Consider the following 16924-nt stretch of genomic DNA (forward strand, 5'->3'; position numbering starts at 1 on the left):
TCTTCGAGGAGATGGACAGTATTTGTTCGTTAAAACAAAGTGAAAGGAAATTCAGTGAGTCTAGGTTGTCACTCTCAAAGGCAAGGTGACCACAGCTCCTAACATACATTTTGTTGAAAATAAAACCCACCCCCACCCTCATCAAGGCTGCCTCCATTTTTGCTTTTCCAATCAAATCTACCGTCACAGGACTAGAGGGGACCGATTCGGACGGAGATCAGGCTGGTCTGTCTTTGCAGTATGCCCCTGACAGACACCCCCACAGAGGAGCTGGCCCTCGCTGGTCATCCCGTCAACTCTCCCCCATCTGCCATCATGCCCATCAAAATCCACCCCCTCAGACCGACAGGGCAGTCTCTCCCTCCACTCCACAGAGCTCCACTGAGGGACCGCCACTCCTCTGCTACTTGAAAGAACCCTGAAAAGTCTGAAGATAGTTGTGTTCTCCTTCGGCCTCTTTTTGTCCACCTAAATACTTCTGACGTCCTTCACGTCACGTTTCACCACCTCTCACCCCGTCCTGACCACCGTCTGAGATTCCTTCCACTCAGCTCTTAAACTATGATCACCAGAACCAAACATGGTAAGTACGCAGTGAACCTCAAATGGCGAGTTCCCTTTCTCCTAAAACTGTCACAGCACAACTTCCCCTACAATTTTGTCAGATTTTCTGTTGTTCAAAATTAAACGCAGAGTAGCATTTCCTCTGGTTGCTTCCACTTATCTTCTAAGAGAACAAGGCAAATGAGTAATTTATCACGTTTCCTCTTCAGCAGGAGGGAACCCTGAGCAGATGACCCCACTCCGCTAAGCCTCAGATTCCTCATCTCTATGTAACAGGTAGGTGGTAGTTCCCGCCTCATAAGGTCCGACGAGGACTCCAAAGGAGGTAGTGTATAAAGTGCTTAGCACAGCATCCGATGCCCACTAACTAGCCCACGGGTAAGCCCAGTTACCACTGTTCCACTCCCCGCTTGCCTCGCCCCAGACCCCGCCGCTAGGCGCCGAGCTCAGTCCGAGCCTCTCTGCGCTCGTGAGAGCATCACTCGGGCTGACGGATCCCACTGTATCCCTGGGCTTTAACCCCAAATCACATCACCATTTCTACAGTGTTTACTTTTGTGTGTCAAAATCGGAAGGTTAAAAACCCGAAACGTTCGAAGGGCACCCTGCTTACTGATCAGACTGTGAATTGGCAGGCAGACGTCAGAGGCCTTAACTCTGGGTCTTCTGTTCTTTCCACCTGAAGACGATGATAGAGCAATCTCTCTGGTTTCCCCCAAGGTATCTAGACTCCCACTCCATTTCCTCTCAACCCACTGCCCTCAGTTTTGTGAGATGAGCCCCTGCCTTTGCCAGGAACCCACTGCCCGACGTCCCGGCCGCAGTCTGGGGAAGCAGACCCCGTTTTCCGGGACCCTTTCTGCAGCAGCAAGTGTGACAGGGACCCAGCACGACCAGCCTTTCATCAACATGCAGTGAGACAGACGAGTACTCACACCAAGGAGAATAAAGACTTTAAGTGGCCAGGTCCCAGTTCAGGTCATGTTTTGTGGCCAAATTTATGTGCCAAATTTTTATAATTATGATAACAAAAACACCTTTCCATTTTAATTCCTCTTATGCCTTCTCAGCACTGTTTTTTTCTGCTTTTTAGTCATCTCACCTAGGAATTCTCTCTTTTTAGGAGTGAGCCAGAAAGATACTCTAAAGAAACATTCCCAGCCTCCTCTAACAGAACCACAAAGCACCTTCTGGAATAGGCTGGAAATCACTGGTTTAGTTCAACCTCCACTTATTCGGTACCCTACTATTGTAATGCCAGCATCCTGAAGGCCTGCACCCACAAAATGGCATTTTGGTTTTTTAAATTATTACAGGACCAGACAGAGTGGACACGGCTAAGAAATCTCTAAGTTGCGTGGGAAAAGTAAAATACAAGTAATGACATTTCAGGAGCTTCACCCAAAAGTCACTCTTGTTCAGCATCTGTGATATTTTAAACACATAGCCAATGCCGGCGAACAAAACAGGGAGAAAAAACATGAACGTATACACATATACACAAATACACAAGTACATGTTTCTGGGCTTACGTATGTATGCTGTGTATCAGGTATCTTCTACCAGCTGGTTTGATTCAAACAGTCCTACAAATAAGATCTTATCCCCACACACCCCAAGCCTTTTCAGAGCAAAGCCGTGAGGCAACACAAGTATTGCCTCTCTGACTAAATGTCAGCATCTGCGAATTTTGCTGAATCTGGATTAGGAAACGCCAATTTCATCAGATTTTAAAATATAAGCTGTGTGGAACAAAATAAATACAGAAAAATTGTACCACCAAAAGCTCAGCAATTTTAATTAAAGGAAGATTAAACCTTTGCCTTTCTTTTTAGCTGCTGGACGGATCAGGCAGGCACGACCAAGCTCTCCTGCAGGGCAGCACCCGGCAGCCGGTGAGGAACGAGCACAGAGCCCGCTCGCAAGACAGAGGGAGACAGAAGCGCGGCCCCGACGCAGGCGGGGACGCGCGGGCCCGTTCACACGGATCCCGGGACAAGGACCAAAGGAACGGAACCAGGAGCGCCGGGGCCTCGGCGGACGGGGTGCTCGTTCACAGTCCTGGAGGCTCTGGACTGAATGTGTTTCTGGAGAAGCACCCCCAGGTTTTGAGGCCCTGGGGCCTCTGCAAGCTCCACACGCCATGACGTTGCTGAGGTCAAAGAACCAGGAGCAGCCCCCCTGTGCCGCCCTGAAAACCCAAGGTCAGCGGCGTGGCGGGGGCCGGGACGAGCCGGGTCGGCACCGTGCTCGCTTTCTGTGGGTCGGCCGTGCGCACGCCCGCAGCCCGCCTGCCAGGCCCCCGGTCCGCCCGACCGCGCAGGGCTTCTCCGTCCCCGGGCAGCTCGCTGCGGTGTCTGCAGGCGCGGAGCTGGAGACGTCGCGGCGAAACGGCAAACGGCCTTGACCACACACAGGGGACAGATCTGGCCGGCCAGGCTTTTGTGGGGTCAAGGGAGGCAACCGGAAGAATTACGGAAAAGGAAACATGCAGAGTTACCTGGAGAACCTGCGGCTAGCAACTCTGTTCTGCTGACAACAAAGGTACGAGACAGGGACAGAGGAACTGAAAAATGGAGAAAAACAGGGTGAGACCGCGTCAGAGGGCGAGACAGGAGATCTCTGCACTCAGGGGACAGGAGCGGATGCCTCTTCTACTAATAGGAGCATTCGATCTCAGAAACGCAAAAGCCCGCAGGACACTATGGAAACTGAGAAGGAACACACACTGCTTTCCAGGAAGAGGAACACAGGGAGCCTGAAATCAGAAGAAATCCTATTCAAATGCTTCTCTACTAGCCTAAAAATCTCTTAAGCCATTAATACTCTATTGGGGCTTAGAGCTCAAAACGTGCTCTCCTTAAGGATTTAAATCACAATGAGCCACACAAAAGGGGGGCACAATTTATCAACCGACCCAAGAGCATGACCCAAGCCGTCCGCGCGAGCAGAGCCTACAGCGTCCCTACCTGGGGCAAGCAGTTAGGTATTCGATTCACGGACATCCTTACTCTCGTTATTTTGACCTGATATTCTGTTGGAATACTTTGAAAGTTCAAAGTATTCGAGGAAAGTAAATAAAAAACGCTCCGCACAGGTCTTCCGGAAATGGCGGACCAAAGTCATCCTCATCCCTGCTACTCAGAGAGTCAGGTCTGTCTGACTGAAAAGTCCAATCAACAACTGCCCTCGCCGGCACGAGTGCTATTTCCTAGGCAGGGTTTTTTTTGTTTCTGCTTTTTAAAAAAATTTTTTTTTAAAGATTTTATTTATTTATCTGACAGAGAGAGACAGCCAGCGAGAGAGGGGACACAGGCAGGGGGAGTGGGAGAGGAAGAAGCAGGCTCCAAGCAGAGGGGCCTGATGTGGGGCCCGATCCCAGGACTCCTGGATCATACCCTGAGCCAAAGGCAGACGCTTAATGACTGAGCCACCCAGGCGCCCCATTTTTTTTTTTTAAAGATTTATTCGAGATAGAGAGTGAGAGAGAGAGAGCATGAGCAGGGGCGGGGGGCAGAGGGAGAGGGAGAAGCAGACTCCCCGCTGAGCAGGGAGCTGGACGCAGGGCTCGATCCTAGGATTCTGGGATCATGACCTGAGCTGAGGGCAGATGCTTAACCGACTGAGCCACCCAGGCGCCCCTCTGTTTTTGTTTTTAAATTGCAGTATAATTGACACACAATTGGGCAGGTCTTGAAACTGATTATTGTAGGATTTTCCTAGGCAATCAACATTAATAAATGGAAACATTATCTTGAGATTAGGGCACTAATTGTATCTCTCAACGAATATACAAAATCCCTAATCCTACTTGTCAAGTAAAATACTGGGCTTTGTAGTAAGATGCTATTAATGAGATCCCCTTCCTTCCTGGCATTTCCCAAGGAGGCCAGGCTGCAGCCCCATAGGCTTCCTGTATGGGAGACCTGCTCCTCAACTCCTTTTTGAATGGGATTTGCCTTTACATGAACCCACAGTTCACTATAAATTGGGCTAATGTTTAGGTTTCAAGAACCAGTGATCGGTAAGATTGTCTCCCTACTCTTGCAACTTTCTTTTCAAAGCCATCTGACTCTGCTAACCTGGGGCTAATCTGGCTGCCATACAGTGGTCATGAGCTCAAAACCCAGCTCTTCCACCGACATCTCCTCTGTGCTCTCAAGTTTACAAAGCATTCGCACGGATAAACATTATCATATTCTATTCTTCTCACAGTCACACGAGGTCACCTTGTTATGTCCTTTTAGAAAGGAGAAAGCCAAGGACCTTTCTCAAAGGCAGCCACCCATGTGCAGTGAGACTGCAGCTGTGGCCCAGGGCCTCCCAGATTAGTTCGGGACCACCCTGCCTCCTCACGAGCAGTGAGAACAGATCACCTTCAAGTTTACCACACTCGCAGTTAAGTGGCCCATGTTCACACTGGTATGCATCAGCAGCTCACAATGAGGAGGCTGGCGAATGTGGCTGAAAACCCCACAGGAGGGTAGTGAGAAGATGCGTCTGGGGCAGGGGAGGCTGAGGAGAGAATCCTTAACGTTTCCTTGGCTTCCTAACTGTAGTAACATCTTTGGGTGCCCGGGACACTGTGTGGGGCGGCAGATGAAGACTAAGCTCACAAAAAGATGCGTCTGGGGGTATCCCCTCCCCTTTGGAGACTGATTTCCAGAAGCGCCCAGGTTGTTTTAGGATGGTCTATTTTTAAGTTTGGGGTTTGTAAGTTTCCTAGTGCAGCATGTCATTTGGCATTGTGGCCACAAGATGGCACTCCAGCACCTCTGTTTACCTGTCGGCACCGGTCCAGCCGGGGGAACTGCAAAGCAAGCAAGAGCCAGAGCTACCCGCACTCCACGTTCCTACTAGGTACACCTGCTGGCGTCTGGTGCCCAGAACAATTAGTCGACACCCTAGGGCACACCCCTCCTTAGCTGGCAGACTCACCTGACCAGCTGTCTAGACAAGAGTTGGCTAGAGGCAATAAATACCCATTAACAGCCTCGTTCATCCTCAGGAAAACGCAAATTTAAAAACCTCCAGAACAGCGAACACTTGAAAGACTCAACAACATCTAGCGGTGGGTGGAGAGCAACTGGAACCCGCGTCAGTCCAGGCAGCAGCGCGCACCGCGCTGGGTGCCCCGGCCGGGAGCCCCCGGTGCCACTCGCACGCAGACGCCTGGCACAAACGCGCACACACGCGCCGGAAGACGTGCATGAGGGTCGGCGCAGCCACACAGCGCTGGCCCCCGACAGGACACTACCCCATGTCCAACGGCAACGAACACAGTACACTGTTGTGTATTCACACAATGCACCACTGCACGGCAATGAGAAAAAATAAGGTGTAAGCAACACACAGCAACGGCGACAGATGTGACAAGGACGACTCTGGGTGGGAGGGGCCAGACTCGAGAGAACACATCCCACATCAGTCCTTTTGCACCAAGTTCAAAAACAGGCAAAACTAGTCTACGCTTAGAAGTCAAGTCAAGGCAGCGGTCTGGGGACAGTGACTTCGAGGGTGTGGTGGCAGTGGGGTCCGGATGCAATAAAAAGTTCCAGACGTACATAAACAGGGTTAGCTGGCAGGTACAGAAAGGTGACCGTGGAAGGGCGTTCTGTCCTAAAACCCAGCCCTGCCCCAAGGGGCCGAGGAGGGGCGCTCACCTGGCGAGGCTGTGAGAGCCATCACACCGTAGTAGGAGAAAGCACTGGCTTCGAATTTCATACCTTCCTTCCCAGCTTCTACTTCCACTTTCCCCTGTGAGAAGAAAAGGGGAGCGTTTTCAGTCCAGTTACACCAATCTCTCAGCAAGCTCTGTGCAAGATCTGTCCTCCCTCAGATTTCTGTCTGAATTCCTTTCCCAACCATCCCAGGAGAAAGCCTCACATACTCCTTCCCACTTAGCAGAGAGGGTTAATTCATCTTGAACATGGAAACTGGATGTGGCTGGAGATGCAGAGATAACCATGTGAGGTTTAACTTCTGTGAGCCTGCTTAGTGTTTTTTTCCTAGCATCCCAGGTTCATGCATGGATTCTTCAGGAACCCTCCAGTAATAAAAAGATGGTGCTCTCGCCCCATCAGGGGGACAAACACTGGGGAAGACCTGGTCTTGCAGGAACCCGAGTTGGAACAGCATCAGGATGAAGGGTGAACACCATTAGTGGCCATGGACTAAATGGGCTCCAGGGACAGAACTCACTCTGGTCCTGCTAACACAGCATCCTGTGTCTGCAGGCTGGGCCCCTTGTCGCCCAGACCCCCCACGGGCACTGCAACACCCCCAAACTTCCTCCTCACAGTCTTGCAAAAGCACCTTAGCAAGTCTCCTTACAGCAGGACAAAACCTCTCCCTTAAGTCTCCCCCCGCCTTCTCTTCCTCTAACTTGTCCACAGCTTCACGCATCCGTTCCCCTGGGACGGCCTGCGGATGCCTCATTCACCCTGCTAGCCTGAGGGCCCACCGTGATCCCCGCATGGAAGGCACCTAACACGCATTTTCCAGGCGACTGGAATAGCCTACTCAGACACCAAACGGCTCTTGTTCAGAGGTGGCCGCCTCTCCAGTGACGGGTTCCTTTACGGTACATCCCTTATGATTCGAGAATAAAAATGACGGTACCACTTATTGAAGGGGAACTGTGCTAACAAGTCAGTACTTTATCAATTCACTCAAATGCTCATAACTCCATGAGGCAGACAGAATTACCCCCACCGTCTTACAAATCAGGAGGGGGCTCAGAAGGGTTAAGTAAGGGCAGAACAAGCGCTTGACCAACGTGCTCGCTACACTGCCCGCTAACGCCCACAATTATTTTGAACACTCCCTATCGTTACACACTAAATTCCCAGTTAGGGAGACTTTCCTCAAATCGCTTCTTTAGAAAACGATCTACTGTCTCTTTTAGGTTTTCCTTCACTCAAAATACCAGTTTGATCACTCCCCAACCAACTCTCTTGCTGTAAGAAAGGAGCTGACAACGCTATCCATAATGTAAAATCACCCTGCCGACAATCGGGGGCCGGGAACCCAGACCGCACAGCACACGGGGCCCTGGACAGACCGTGGGGTCCTGTGCAGAGACCGTCCTTGCCACTCGAGAGTTTCAACACATGAGACAGACGGGAGCAGTGCAAGACTAGATGGCACAAGGCGGTCAACAAAAACTCTCCATGAGGAAAAAGATGGTAAGAATCCAAGGGATTTGGAGAAAAAAATAACTTCCTGTTCTACATATTTCGTACAGGAAGGAAAATCTAAGGAGTAGGATTTGAGCCAAGAGAAGGGAGGGCCGGTCAGAGGTGGGAGACAGCAGACGGCCAGGCTCACTGGGTTTGTGCAGGAAGGTGGGGCAGATGGGGCTGCAAGAACAGTCTGGAAAGCCAGGGAGGCCGTGGAGCTCCTGGGGTGATGGACTAGTAAGGCTGGTGCCTGCACACGGGCTCAGCTCCAGGAGTCCAGGCTCCCACGAGGCTGGGAACCACAGGGCTGGAAGAAGGTGGCTAGGGAGAAGCTATGGGTAAGGGATCCACACAGTTTGGTGAAAGCAGAAGGAAGAAGGAAATGTAAAGGAGAGAGGGGGAGTCACTTATCTTAGCAGAAGTTTGCTCTAAGTGACCGGAAGATGGGCACCATGAGCGCGGATATAAACAGTGGGAAGGGGGGGACAAGACACCGTCCCTTCCAGAAGAGTCCATCGAGAAGGGGTCCACCAAGAAAGGCTGAAGCGGAAGAATGAGTGAAGGTTAAAAGGAAGATCAGGATGGAGATCCAGGACGGGGGAGAGAAGGGAGGCAGGGGAAAGGAGTATAGAGGGGGAAGAGGGGGTCACTAAGGGAGCAAAAGTTGGAAGCTGGCAGGAAAGATCAGATGTGAGGCAGTGACTGGCCGCAGAGGCAGGGTCCCTTAAGAGAGGAGGGAAAGAAGAGGACGGGTAGGGATATAATAGACACTGTGAACAATAAAACTAAGCACGAGATGGTACAGATCTCGGCAGTTACTTATCCATTTCTTCCTTCACTAACACTTGACTTTGTATCGGGGGTTCACATATATGTCTGTGGCTCTGTTCACATATAATGCCTGCAGTCATTAGCTCAACAGCGGCTGCAGGACCATCTCGTAACCCGAATTTCTATGCAGAAAATCAAGAGGAGGGGCGCCTGGGTGGCACAGCGGTTAAGCGTCTGCCTTCGGCTCAGGGCGTGATCCCAGCGTTATGGGATCGAGCCCCACATCAGGCTCCTCCTCTAGGAGCCTGCTTCTTCCTCTCCCACTCCCCCTGCTTGTGTTCCCTCTCTCGCTGGCTGTCTCTATCTCTGTCAAATAAATAATAAAATCTTAAAAAAAAAAAAAAGAAAATCAAGAGGAAGCATCAAACCAACAGAGCCTCATCACGACTTCCATCTTTCTGGGTGTTCAGGGGACCGGCATCATTTGTTTTCCAAGCCACGAGGCCTTGAGGCCTTTTGTATCCTGCGTCCCTGCGGATGGCGGCCATTCACAATTCTTTATGATTGTCCTCAGAACCAGCGGGGTAACAGCCACTCCCCCAAAAGACTGTAAATAACAATACAGGGTCTGCCTCTGGCAAAGGAGCTTTTCCCGGGGCAGGACACACACCACAGAACCCCTGCCAAGCCAACTCAAAGGCAGAGACTCCCAGCTCTTGCTGGGTACTGGGAACACCTGGGGATTTAAACAACAAAACACCTGATGTCTGGCTCCCACTCCCAGGCACTCTGATTTAACTCCTAGGGGTGCGACCTGGGCAGCAGGATTTTCATAAAGCTCTGCAGCTGATTCTGGCACGTGTGTTTGGGAATCATGGCTATGAGGCTGTTTGTGAACAACGGCCCCAGCTCTGAGCCTCTGCGTACCCCGGCCTCTCAGGAAACTCCCCCGTAGCCATGGTGGCTGTGAGTCCGCGAACTGAACAAGGACAGCCGCACAAAGACTCAAAGCTCTGGATCCTAGCCATCTCAGCTCATCTCTCCTCTGTCCTTCGGGACACGCTCGGTCATCTTCCGCGGCCCACCGAGCAGACACTGACCAGGCCACGAGGGGGTCCACGGGGTCCCCGGTTCCTCATGTGCAGATTCCCAGAACTGGTAAAACATCCCTCCAGGCTCAGACACGGCACTGCCGAATTTTCACTTCATATAGATATTTTAAAAAAACACAGCCATCTAGTCTAAGCACCATTTCGCATCAGACCAGACATCTTCACCCTCAAAATACAGAAAATATATAATTTCAGAACAGACAGGTCTTTAAACTGAATATATGTAATTTTATGAAGATCTCACTGCAGCTGTCTTTATTCCTCTTTGTCTCAAACTGGTGAAAACTTTGTCAGGCATCAACACGAAGGAACCACCGCGCCAGGCCCATTTTCCTTCATTTATAAAACTGCAAAGGATTAAAAGATCCCATGGTTCTTTTGATTCTAACTTCAGAGGAGTCTACCATCCTACGTTTTGAAAATGGCCCATCCCTGTACTTCTTGCTACCCAAGTGAAGCGTTTCTGGCCGGCAGGTTTTAGAAACATCCGGGAAACATTTTATTCCTGTACGTGTGTCAATGGCTCCCCAAAGTGACCATTTCCAAAGAAACCTACCAGTCTACAAATCGAAGCCGCCCCCATGAGCAAATGGCCTGCATGGCCTCGCGACCAATCAGGTGTCCTTAGGTAAGGACTATTTCCCCGTAAGGAGCTACATACCAGTGTGACGTCTGAAACACCCACAGCTTTACACTCTAACGTATCACAACACACACAGATCAGCACAGGACATGACGGGCTCCCCAAGGGAGAGCTAGGGCTCCGTGTTCAAGCTGACAGAAGAGAAGGCAGGCCTCCCTGTCTTAGGCAAAGCTGGTTTCCCAAGTAACGTTACTGTCACAAGCGCCCTCACCTTTCTTGGAGGAAGGTTATTTGGGAACTCTCTTCAAAGCTCCTAAGCATCCAGAAAGCACCAAAGGCACTCTGGTGCTGTACCTGGCCACAAGGTGGGAGCCTGCGCTAGCCTCGTTGGCGCCAAGATCAAGTGGTCAGCGGATGCAGCGGACCCAGGGAGACCAAAGACTCCCTCGAGCCCCAGATGCTGAGCCCGGACGCAATCTCCTGCTCCCCTTGGAGTTCCTGTTTTGTCTTGGTTTTGGTTTTAATATCACCATCACAAAGTAGTCCATGGACTTGACACCTGAAAGGAAGTAACTGAATCCCAGGGGCACGAACATCAGGTTAAGTTCACCAGCACTGCCCCGTATGAGGGGAAGCATGACCCAAAGAGGGTCTGTTCTGTGGCTCAAATGTTCCCTAGCAACTGTTTTCCAATCTGAGTCCAGAGATGCAGGCGTGGGACAGCAAGTTCCCTTCGTGAATGTTTAAATTAAAAAAACCCAAACTTTTGATGGTCAAAATTAATGTACACATATTTTGGACCATCTGGTTGACCATCTCCTAGCCAAATGCCACCACCGGAGGTCAGCGCCAGTGCCTGAGGGCTCACGACTGCATCGTGAAGAAGTTGCTCCTACTACCTGAACCATCAGGGCTAAGCCCTGCAGCTCCATCAACTGGGAGCTTGTTAGGAATAAGCTGCATTTCAGACTCCACCCCAGCCCCACGGCATCCGCAAGTGATTCCTCCACGCGTGTGCAAGTGTGAGGAGCACTGAACCGGAGAGAAAGGGACAGAGGAGGACCAAAAATTAAAAATCCAGTCACACCCAGTGGAGGTCAAATAACAGCACAACATCCTGCACAAATATTCAGAGGAACTCAAACTGAACCAAGGGCTGAAAGGTCAGTCATAGCTGGGCGCGCGGAGACCCAAGTGTGTGCACCAGAGCCCCTGGCCTTACAGGGACCAGTGGCACTTTCCCAGCAGCCAAACAACATCACTGACACGTTTAAAATGTTAATTACTAGTCTGCTTTGGTTTATACAAATTCCAACTCAAAGAGCGCAAGAGGAGCTTATGCCTAGTTTTTATTTACACGTATCTAAGTATAATTTGTTAAATATAGGGTCAACACTGGGTAGCCAAGTAATTTTTTTTTTCTTTAAAATGGGTGCTATCTGTACTTGAGTCGGTATTAAAGATCTATTATTCACTGGGACACACGGACCCTAAAACTCAAAAATCCTCAAGAAAGGTTTGGTACTGAAGGCTTAAGTCCTCTTCCAATAACACGTAAAATGGTTTTAAGTAATGTCAAGGGATGTGTAAGCTCCAAGATGCTACCAGCCAGCTCCAAAGGGGAACAGATTCACTGTACAGAGAAAACCCCTTCTGAATCCCTGTCAGAGGCCCTGAAGAGCAGGTAGAACAGCTGAACAACAACGAAAATCCGAGGCATGAAATCAAGCAGAAAAATTAACACCAGGAAAAAAAAAGTGTTCCTTTTACTGATTCTGTAATTGGCAAAGAGCTATTTGTTTTCCTAGTATTCTTTATACTTCATATTTTCTCAAAAAAATCAATTTGTTTATGTGATGTAGAGCAATTTATATATACATAAAATTGCAAAAAAATAATATATGTATTTTTGCTTAGACATTTTAACTCCCCAAAGGACCAACAAATCCTTCACTGTAAAATACCAACTCTGTGAATTCGAAAAACGGTTTATAATTCTAATTATTGTGCACACACTTGACATTTTTCTATGTGCTTTCCACTTCTTCACTATATGATGGTCTCACCATATGGAAATGTAAGTGGTTGAGACATATGAACCACTGCTACTTTCTAATTAACAAATTTGCTATAAATATATTTGCATAGATAGCTTTAGCAAATAATTTCTTTAGATTCATGTGTATGAGGGATTGAATGTATGTATTCCCAAAAGGAGGCTGTCCGTTTAAGGACATGATTGGTTTTGCAGCACTGTTTCTTTTTTGTTCACTATTCATAATGGATTTTTACAAAGGTTTTTTTTTTTTTTTTTCTAAAATTAAAAAAATGGAGGCTTAATTTTGTCAGTTGCCTTTCTGATATCTATTGATAGGAGCATGAGGATTTTTTTTCTTTACCTAATTAACATGGTGTATTTGGTTTTGCTGTTCTTAAACTAGTCCTGCATTCCTAAATAAACCTAATTTAGTCACAGTGAGTAACTCTTCCGGGGACACTGCTGGTCTTTAACTGCTACCTTTTTAGTTAGGAGAACTGACGCTCATACTATCCTGACCCATTTGTATTATACAGAAAATGAGCACCTCCAAGTTTCAATTTTTTTCCAAGTGATTTCTTTGAATCTAGCTGTTTTAAAGGATAAGAGAGAACTTCTTGTTTTGTTTCTCTTTTATCACGTTTATTACGTCAACAGAATACTGATTTTGTTAGTCTTTTAAAAGAACCAAATCTTGGGGCACCTGGGTGGCACAGCAGTTAAGCATCTGCCTTCGGCTCAGGGCGTGATCCCGGCGTTATGGGATCGAGCCCCACATCAGGCTCCTCCGCTATGAGCCTGCTTCTTCCTCTCCCACTTCCCCTGCTTGTGTTCCCTCTCTCGCTGGCTGTTTCTCTCTCTGTCGAATAAATAAATAAAATCTTTAAAAAAAATAGAAAATAAAAAAAAATAAAAGAACCAAATCTTGATTTTATTTATGGGCTTTAAGGCTTTCTTATTAAATAATAAAGATAGTCATGAAAAAGTTAATTTGTTCTTTTCAATTTGTTGCTTTGCTCTTTTTCTAGATAATTTCAGATTTTTTCCCTTATTTAAGTACTCAGAATAAAATTTCTTTGACATATTGCATATAAGGTATTATTTAATAATGTCTTTAATGATGTTCTCTGTATTTTAGGATATTCTATATATTTTCCAATTCAGTTGCTACTTAGGGTTTATCAGTTTGATGTTAATTTTCAACATTTCTTTAAATAGGTGATACGTGCACGTGGTAAGAAATTCAAATTCAAAGGGAGAAATAAGTCTCCCTTCCACCCTATTCCCAGTCCTCCAAGTCTCCCTCCTTAGAGGCAACCACCTGTGACCAGACTCTTTGAGTAACCTTCCGGAGAGATTCATATACATACAGATGCACACAAAACACACGGGAATACATTATAACGCCCTGTTCTGAGCCTTACGTAAGCCTTTATAAGAGAACTGGTCACCATTTAAAAACGGCTTAGTATACTTCAATTATGTATTTTTAGGTCCAATTTTATTTCATTATGATCTATACAGGTGGTTCTAGTAATTTCTACCTTTCTGGGTTTAGAACTTCTATATGACATGGCAAATCATCAACTTTATGAAAGTCACATAAAACTTTTTAAAAAGTGTATTTCCCTGGCTTTACATTTAATTTTCTCCAAATTCCAGTTAATTGTATTAGTCAAGTTAAAACATTTTTTTCTTGGTATGCTTACTCTTTTATGATGGTGGAAATTAACCTTCCACCAAAATTATATTCCTATCCATTTCCACGGAAACACACATTCATGAGTACTCGGTAGGTCCTACAATTTATATTGAGTCCAGCAAGGTCCCAATTATCGAAAGGATAATTAAGGAGGTTCTTTTTATTTGAAAACAACTCAATAAAAGGCATGAATGTATGTGTTCTGTTATTTAAGACATGCAGAGCCAATCAACTTTTCTTTCCGTGTTTATTGTGTTTTTATCACTCTCCTTATTGATTCTCCAATACATTTTAGTTTAAAAACCTACCTTTTTCAGATAAAACTCTAGGTGGTGGCCTTTTTATACTTACGGAGTGGGAGGTATGTGCCCAGTAACTTACAGAAGAATTCTTTTAATTAATCTTAAATGGTTTGTTTTGAATAAATTAGACTTTATTTCATTTAGAGTTTAAACTCAGAGCGATGGGTTTCTATTTATAATTACATTCCAAACATCAATTACTTAATGGGAGAGTTTTTTCTCGCGTCTGCAGAAGAGGGCAGCTCACTGGCTCTGGGGGCAGGAATGGAAGGCAGATACCGCAGGTTGCTTCTGCTTTAAAGCTCTAGCACGTGCAGTGGAACATGCCCCAAAACCTGGCACCAATTTCCAAAGCTGGGCCAGTGACATTTCCGGCTGGAATATAGTTTGTAAAAGGTGAAAGCTGTGCTACATTGACAGGGATCATGGTATTTCATTTTCTTACACTCCGGTACCTCAGGTAATTGGCTGGCCTGCAAGAACCTAATCTTCACTGAACTCCGTAGTTTAAACCCCTCCATAAATCCTCTTAATCCAGCACATACACTATTTACAAAAACCCTCATGACATCATCAGTTCCATAATTCAAAAAAAAGTCACATTTGTATCAATACTTAACATGACACAGGTATTCAAATACAGGTAAGCATAAACACAAATGCCTTATCAAAAATATCTTAAAGATTTACTTGTAAATGAACAGGGAGTATGAAGTCCCTCTTCCATAAAATCTATTTTTAGATCTTTCGGCCAGGAAATAGCTTTGTTATACACCAAAACAGCATTCCTGAATCACAGCTTCATACAGGCTAACTACATAAAAATCGACAACTGAAAGACGCACAGTTTCTAAATATTACTCCTGAAATTCACTATGTCAATCCTCGAAGTCCTCCTAAACAAAGTGTAATCCAAACTTTAGTGTAACTCAAAGTTTCTCTAGGTTTAAGGAATAGTCACAGCTAGCTTTTAGGAGAAATATAAGCGTTTTACTCCCTCACTGCAGTACGTAAGTTCCCTACAGCCCCCCTCAGAGGTTCAAGTGTGTGTATCTCCAGAGAAAAAGAAAAACACAGTTCAGGGTTGAATGAGACTAAGGTTAATAGAAGAATCAGGGTCTTGAGCTAGAAAACCTGCAAAGAGATGTTTCTACGAAAGAATGTATGAAAGTGGCATGTGACTTGTTAACACACAGATTTTTCTACAGTTTCTTACTTCTGCCTCCAGACATCACAATAGGACCCAAAGAGGGTCATGAACACAACACTTTGCAGAGTTTCCCTCATCCAGACATCCGGTAAGGGTTGCTTTCAAATAAAAAAAACCTCCCTAATTATCCTTCAGATAATTGAGACCTTGCTGGACTCATATAAATTGCAGGACCTACCGAGTACTCACAACACTATACTTTTCATTATACTCCCATTCACACCTGGGAAATCACCAAAAAGTAGGAAAACACTTAAGGGGCTAGGATTCCTGTACTGAGTATACGCAGATTTCCTATAAAAGTAATTCTTCCGTAAAGAGGTATAAGCAGTCAATAAAACCAGCACTTTATTCATTGTACTGTTCATCTTAGTTTCCATGTCAAGGACGGTGTTCCAGCAAACGAAACTGTGATATAATAAGGGCCTCCTATCCACTCCAGCACCAAAGCCCCTGGAGGGTCCAGAATGGGTGGACCTTCTCACCTCATATAGTGGATTATGTTATCAGTGAGAAGGAACAAGGTTTCCATTGGCACGAGAAGCTGTAATGATTACATTAAATAAAAACAATAAATGGATTAATATGATGTCTTCAAGGGAAGAGATAGTAAGTTACCTCTAGGAAGTTGTAGATGACCAAGTCCTAACGAAGAGTGGAAAAAAAGACGATGAAGATGATAAAAAAGAGGACCCCAGGAACTCACGACACTTAAATTTCAAAGGCCCAACCAAGACTTGGATATGTACCAGTAATTCTCCAAACTCTTCAAAAAGCATGAACAACTGAATTCACAGTCCTTTAAATGAATGCCTCCTTGCCTCAGCAATCCGTAAGTACCCTCAGTATTGGAAACCGAAGTAACTAATGACATTGCTTTGTACTGAAATTATTTTTACAGAGAGGAAAACAGGGGGATGAGATCCTCCCATGTATCAGGCAACCCCAGAAGTTAAGTGTGTGAACCTTTGACACCCGTTCACCTACAGAAAAGTCTCCTCAGAACTGGAAGGACGGGTACTCAGTGAGATCAAACAACTATTGAATAATTCTTCTGACCTGCAAAATGAGAACGAAGTAGTCTACAGGTTTGTTTCGCTGGTAGAGGTAGTATTCTGGGGCTTTCTTGTTCTTCTCATCATACTTCAGTTCCTGGATGACATTGGGGTGCTTTAGCAGCCTTAGAAGGATCTTCTCTGACATCTGGGATGGGCTAAATGCTTCTACTTCTATAGATATAAACACAACTTGATATTACACTTCAAATGGATGGAAAAAAATTATACTAGTGATTAAGGAGTTTAGAATATAAGAATACTTGGAATCAAAGCAATACAATATGGATTAACGACACTTCCGTTTGGTGATCCACTGGGGCAGATTACCTGGGAGAAATTAGAAAATGCCCAAGTCTCGTGTTTGTTTAAATGGTTCCTTTTCAACCTGTCATTGGTTTCAGTT

At 46.3% G+C, this 16924-nt stretch overlaps 1 protein-coding gene across 2 annotated transcripts in view; it reads right to left on the bottom strand.

Moving 5' to 3' along the window:
* Positions 1-16924, bottom strand: part of CNNM2 (cyclin and CBS domain divalent metal cation transport mediator 2) — a 142447-nt gene that overhangs the window by 2476 nt on the left and 123047 nt on the right. The window contains exons 4-6 of one of the 2 annotated variants that reach the window (XM_045803018.2): positions 16523-16692; positions 6228-6321; positions 3065-3130 (exon numbers count right to left, since the gene is read on the bottom strand). In XM_045803018.2, coding sequence (XP_045658974.1) covers positions 3065-3130; positions 6228-6321; positions 16523-16692 — 330 coding nt within the window. The remainder of the gene's footprint in view (positions 1-3064; positions 3131-6227; positions 6322-16522; positions 16693-16924) is intronic. The other variant, XM_087862744.1, reaches the window with a different exon arrangement.

This window comes from Ursus americanus, chromosome 6 (genome assembly GCF_024610735.1).
Source record: "Ursus americanus isolate L20-20 chromosome 6, mUrsAme1.1.p, whole genome shotgun sequence".
Classification (NCBI taxonomy): Eukaryota; Metazoa; Chordata; class Mammalia; order Carnivora; family Ursidae; genus Ursus; species Ursus americanus.